At 42.5% G+C, this 6000-nt stretch overlaps 1 protein-coding gene across 2 annotated transcripts in view; it reads right to left on the reverse strand.

Moving 5' to 3' along the window:
• LURAP1L (leucine rich adaptor protein 1 like) overlaps positions 1–4577 on the reverse strand; it is a 59231-nt gene extending 54654 nt beyond the window's left edge. Inside the window, exons 1-2 of one of the 2 annotated variants that reach the window (XM_027863092.1) lie at positions 4298–4577; positions 3607–3904 (exon numbers count right to left, since the gene is read on the reverse strand). In XM_027863092.1, coding sequence (XP_027718893.1) covers positions 3607–3888 — 282 coding nt within the window. In that variant the 5' untranslated portion in view covers positions 3889–3904; positions 4298–4577. Of the gene's footprint in view, positions 1–3606; positions 3905–4297 lie in introns of those variants that run through there. The other variant, XM_027863093.1, reaches the window with a different exon arrangement.
• Positions 4578–6000: the final 1423 nt, after the last annotated feature.

Consider the following 6000-nt stretch of genomic DNA (forward strand, 5'->3'; position numbering starts at 1 on the left):
AAGCCAGTTGCCAAAATAATCTTCCTAAAACACAAGTCGGACCACGTCACTCCCCTGCTTAAGATTCTAATTAGCTCCCTATTCCTTTCCCCAACTCCTCAGCTTGGTACTTGAAGCTCTTCACAGTATAACTACTCTCTGCTCCAATCTAACTGCTTTGCTTGGTTTTTCTTGAAGATGGCATTCCAAATTTCACCTCCATGCTTTTACCCAGGACATCACATACCTGAAATGAACTCTCTCATCAACCCCACTTTTTAGGCTCTTTAACTTTCAAAGGCCCAACTCCACCACCACCACATCCTACAAAAAGTCTTTTCCCCTTAGGTCTTCTGCTTATTTGTCTGTGTAACTGTTGTATCTCTATGCCACCCACCCCAAGAAGAATGCAATCTCCTCGAGGCAGGAAATGTTTTTCATTTTGTGTTTGCATCTTTAGAGTTCACCATGTAGTAGATGCTTAATAAATTCTTGGTGGATTGATTGAAAGATATTCCAAAGGAAATCCACTTCACAGATTAACATATAACCATCAGCTCCAAGATAAATACTGTGTTTCTTCTTAGTCTATTTATTCATATATCCCTCACAGAAAATGTAGTAAGTGGTTAATGTAACAGCTTTTAAAGTGGTCATACTATGTGTCAAAAATTATTTTAGAGGACATATCTTTTGCAACAAAACATTAAAGGAAAATGGCTGAATATATCAGGGGCCTTCAGATCTTTCACTGAAATTCCCTAGATTTTCAGGCTTTGCCTTCTTATTTTGTCCTAACACTTAAATGGTAGAAACAAAATCCACTCCATGTCATCACCCCAATAATGAACTTTCAATTCCTGGAAGGCATTGATTGACTGCCTATAATACCCTGACTATGTTAGGTGGTTATTAAGTGTTTTCTCAAATGAACTAAAGACAAAAATCTATGATCTATAGATATATACAGAAACATTATACACAGGATGTGATGTATCTCATTGCTGTGGGGGGAGGCAGAGGGCAGCCCAGCTATGTGGGAAGGGCAATGGATTTCCAGCCAGATAGAGGTCTGCCAGTTGTAACCTAGCTGAACTGATGTATCCTCTTAGAAAAAAAAAATGAGGACAGCAATAATTATACCACTTTGCAGAGTTGTTTTAAGAAAAATATTGCTTATATATTTATTACAGTAAACAATCTATATAAAGATATAAACCAATATCTTGCATAAAATTTTGTTTATTATAGATCTTGCAAGTTTTATTTATTTATTTTTTTGGCTAGGTAATGGGGTTAAGTGACTTGCCCAGAGTCACACAGCTAGTGTTATGTGTCTGAGGCCGAATTTGAACTCAGGTCCTCCTGAATTCAGGGCCTGTGCTCTATCCACTGTGCCACCTAGCTGCCCCTCAAGTTTTATTTTTTAAAAAATTATCATATTCAATTGGGGAACAAAACCTAGGTTAAAGCTTCATATTGCTTTTCTTTTAGAGTATTCTCAGGTGCTCTGAGTTTTTTTTGTTTTGTAGAGTTTTGAGTGGGACAACATGAAGCACTTGTATAGACAGTAGACAGAAAGCTAAAGTCGGCATGTGACCCTAAAAGACTGGCTCTTCTCTCTGTTTGCTATGGTAACTTCAAGATGTTTAGCTGTCTACCAAGGTTCTTGAAAGTGTATTAAGACAGGAACTAAGTAAACACAACTGGCTGGTTCGTTTTACTGCCCAGTCCTCAGAGTCTCCAAAAGCAGTCAAGCGAATCCCTCCTGCTGCCCAGCTCCCTCCACACCGCCCCCCCCCCACCTCCCGCCCCATGACGCCACTCTCTTGCTGCTCTAAGCCCCTCCCCCCGCTGGAAGCAAGATCTGGCAAAGAAGGAAGACTTGCTCATAGACCAGTTGCTTTTCATTTATTTCCTTTTTCCATGCACCCGTGCTAAGCTTTCCCGGGTATTGAGTTCACGGGTTAACATTTGCCAAATCAGTGACCACAAATGTATACTGCAGATGACCGGGAGGGAGGGAGGAAACGACTACAGAAAGGCTCACTAAGTCTGGAGATCACCTGCTCCCCAGGATCAAAGATGCCAAAGTCACGTGACTCCTTTTGTACACAGCTGGGGAGAAGGAGGCTCGAGAAGCTATTCAAAGTGTCTACTGTGACCCTACGGAGCCATTGTTTTAAGATCCAGCTGTGGAGGAGGGAGGAAAACGAGGGCCTCCGGAGAAACTGCAGCTGCTGCTGCACTAAGCTCCAGACACCTGGCCACCTCCTCCCCACCACTCAGGAAGACTGTGGGCCATCCGATCTGATCTGCAGGAGGAATGCAACTCCAGGCAACGCAATGGGACACTACCTGAGGCCGTCCCCCAAAAAATCACATAATGTCAAACTGAGGAGAGCCCTCACATATCATCCCACCCAACTCAACTCCCTTCTCTTACTTATGAAGGAGGCTGAGGCCCAGAGAGGAGATGCGACTTGCTAAGGTCACTGAGTTTCAAACTGTGAGAACTAAAAGGACTGGATAGCTTTTCTACCCTGGCCCCCTCAAAGGATCTGAGGTTAGAGCTAGATGGAACCTTAGAGATCACTGAGCCCATCCTTATTTTATAAACTAGGAAACTGAGACCCAGAGAGAACAAGAAACACGCCCACAACTAGCAAACGGTAAACCCAAATAGCCAGGTGTAGGATCTAGAACACTGGATTCGTGGTCTAGAAGACAAGGAGTTCAAATACTGGCTTAGTTAGTTGCCGGTGGAAACTTGGGAAAGTCCCTAAATGCTTCTGGGAGCCTCAGTACCCTCATCTATAAATTAAAGGAGTTGAACTCGATAACCTCTAAGGTCCTCTCTAGTTCAAAACCTATGACTTCTCTGGGCCTCGGTCCTCTTCAGTAAAATGAAGGGAGTAGGGGTGGGGGTGGGGTGGATGTGAACTCCAACTCGGAAGGCCCTAACAACTTAAAATTTAGTAATCCCAGTAAATCTCAAGGCCTCAGTTTTCTTCTCTGCAAAATGGGCTCTTTGGGTCCAATTCTGAAGGTCCTTTTCTGATCCATGCTTTCTCCAAGCCCAGGGCTTGCTGCTCTTTTCATAATGCCACGCAGCTTCTTAGGTTTTCTAGTTTTCTTTCTTTCCTGCGTTCCCTTCTTAATTATTATGTAAATAAACAATTAGCCTTGGGGGTAGGGGGTGGGGGAGAGTCCTCAAGAGCAGAAGTGGGGCGTAGAGGGGGGAGGAGAAAAAGGTAGGCGCACCTTGACAACTCTACCCCAAAGTACACAGGAAGGAAGGATCCGGCTGCGGTTGGAGCGAACTCTGACCGAGCAAAGTTCAGGATAAACAAGCGCTTTAGGCAGTAGCTTCCCTCCCTTCTTTTCTTCCCTCCTTCCCTCCCTCCCATCACGCACACGCTCCCTCCACTCCTCCTTCCCCACCACCCCCCTCCTGTCCTGAGCTAGGCTTGCTGGCTTGCTTCAGCAAAGCACTAGTCCTCCAGCTTAGATCTCGACACTTGTCATACATCTTCTCCACCCACCCCTTCGCTCATCCGCCTTGCACCCCTACTTCTCTGGGCCAGCCTGGCCCTGCCTGCGGCGCGAGGGCAGCACGCTACTCACCATCTCCTGCTTGAGAAGATGTAGCTTGGTTTCCAGTCTCTCCAGGGCACTAGAGTTGCTGCATCTAGGAGAGCCAGAGGCCGGGGAAGACGAGGAAGAGGAGAAAGAAGAGGGGGACAAGCTGCAGCAGCTGCTGCTGTTGCACCCCCTGCCCTGGTCCTTGTCCTTGTCTCTGTCTCTACCCGGCTCCTCCCCACGGAGCGACCGTACTAGGCTCTCCGGCACTTTGCGCCCCAGCTTCAGTTCGATGTCTCTCAGGTCTGGCACTGGGCCGTCTTCCATGGCTTCTTCTTATTTTCTAAAAAAAAAAAAAAAAAAAAAAAAAAAAAGAAATTAAATAAAACACACTCCAGGCTCTTCGGATTAAAAGGAGCTGCAGCCTTTGCAAGCTGCGGCAGCAGGAACAGCAGATTTCCTCCTATATCCTCTTTGAATCTAACCGCGGCGTGCAGAGTTCATCTTCCTTTCCATGGTCTAGTATTAGCCTCTTGAGAGTCACACAGGCAGCAAGCTGGAGTAGGGACCACAGCTAACTAGGGGTAGTGGCTTATCTTTAAATAGTTCATAATTATTATTGGGTTTCATTTTTTGGGGGGCCACCCACTACAAAGTAGTCAATTGCGACTACGGAAAAAAAATAAAATATAAAAGCTGGTTTATCTTTATGGGGGAAAAAATCCCAATAACTAACCATTCACACCATAGCAGTGTTCATTGACTGCCCATCTGCAAGAACACGGCAACAATATAATGATGTAGTAACACTCCTGGATTGTTTCATTTTCCAACCATGTCTTCAAGTTTTCTGATTTATCCTGTATTGTCATAAACCTCTGGTCACTGAAAATGCCGGACGTGTGTACATATGCATTAAAAAGAGAGATTCAGCATAGCTGGAGTTCAACTGCTTCCTGGACGTTAACACGACTGGACTCCTTCTCCTTTGGACGGTTTGATCCAAGTCATTGTGTTTCTCCGATCCTCTGAAACTTTACACCCCACTGGCAGGTGGACCAAAGCAGGGCCAACCCTTGTACCGTACATCACAGACAAGAAGAGCAAGTTTCAATTATTCTAACCCTGCTGGTCGTAAGGAGCACAAGCGTCACATTTAAAGGGAGCCTCTAATAAGATCATTAGGTTTCGTGCTCTCTGACACAGTAGCTTTTTACTTTACACTTTCAAAAATTATTCCAAATTAAAGGAAAAAAAGACGACTGGTATGTCACTGTCCAGAAACGAAAAAAAAAAAAAAAGAAAGACCAGCATTTTAAGGTACTTTCAAATCACTTTATGTGAAAAAGAAAAAAAAAAGAATTTTACTGAACAGTGTTGCAAACTTCAGACTTCACTGTTTTTAGTTCATTACTGCAGTCAGAAAACGTTATACTGTGGAGTAGTTTATATAAACCCTCAGATGTATTTTTAAAATTTTTTTTCAGTTATTTTATAAGAAAACCATTGGAAAGTTGTTAGATTTTATTTTGCTAGTTTGACTAAAGACTGTTTTTTAGCTTTGACTCTATATAGGTGATGTCACATTTGTTTACCTGAAAGAGTTTCACAAAGTAGGCTTCCTCAGAGCTACCTGGACATTGAATTGACTCAGCAATTAGCATTTGGAAATAAAGATTTTTTATTGATATTACTATAAACATAAAACAAATCATAAATGCACATTGTAAATATTAATATTTAAAGAATTAGAATGTTTTCACCCAAAAGACTGTCAAATGATTTTATTTTTGTTTGGATTTTTCAATGAATAGGTTACTCAACTTAACGGAGACCAAGGAATGTTTGAGTTCCTGATCTGGCCTGGGATTCATTCCCATTAACATGAGTGAAGTTTTTCATTTGTATCTATTCAGCCTAGAATTTGTGTTCAGCACATTCTCATCTAGGAAACCTTTTAAGGCTAGGAAACATAGACCTTACTTAATTACATTTATTTTGTCAATGTGATTGTTACTGAAGTCAATATACTAAAAATCCTTGTATTAGTTCACATTCTAAATAACTACAACAATAACAACTAGAGTGTATTTAGCAGATAGCTGTGAATCAAATGTTTCATTTAAAATAAGAGCCACCCTCTATGGAATCAGAGAAGAACAAAATTAAATCTTAACTGAAGCAACTGCATGCCTTGTCCCATATTTGGAAAACCTTGTCTTCTCTGATAAAGAATCGTACTGGGGTTTTATGCTAGTTCCAAAAACTTTTCTTGCAACTGATGGCCTCCTCTAGACTGTACCTTTTCCCCAATATTCCCCTCACCCCCACCTGGTCTGACCCTACGTTTTTTTTCTCTGGCATCTTCTATTCTAGAATCTTCCTTGCTTGTAAAGTGGGGACTGCTGGCCAATCCATGGTATTTCCCTGACTATTACA

Source organism: Vombatus ursinus, unplaced genomic scaffold, assembly GCF_900497805.2.
Source record: "Vombatus ursinus unplaced genomic scaffold, bare-nosed wombat genome assembly UNPS02014770.1, whole genome shotgun sequence".
NCBI lineage: Eukaryota > Metazoa > Chordata > Mammalia > Diprotodontia > Vombatidae > Vombatus > Vombatus ursinus.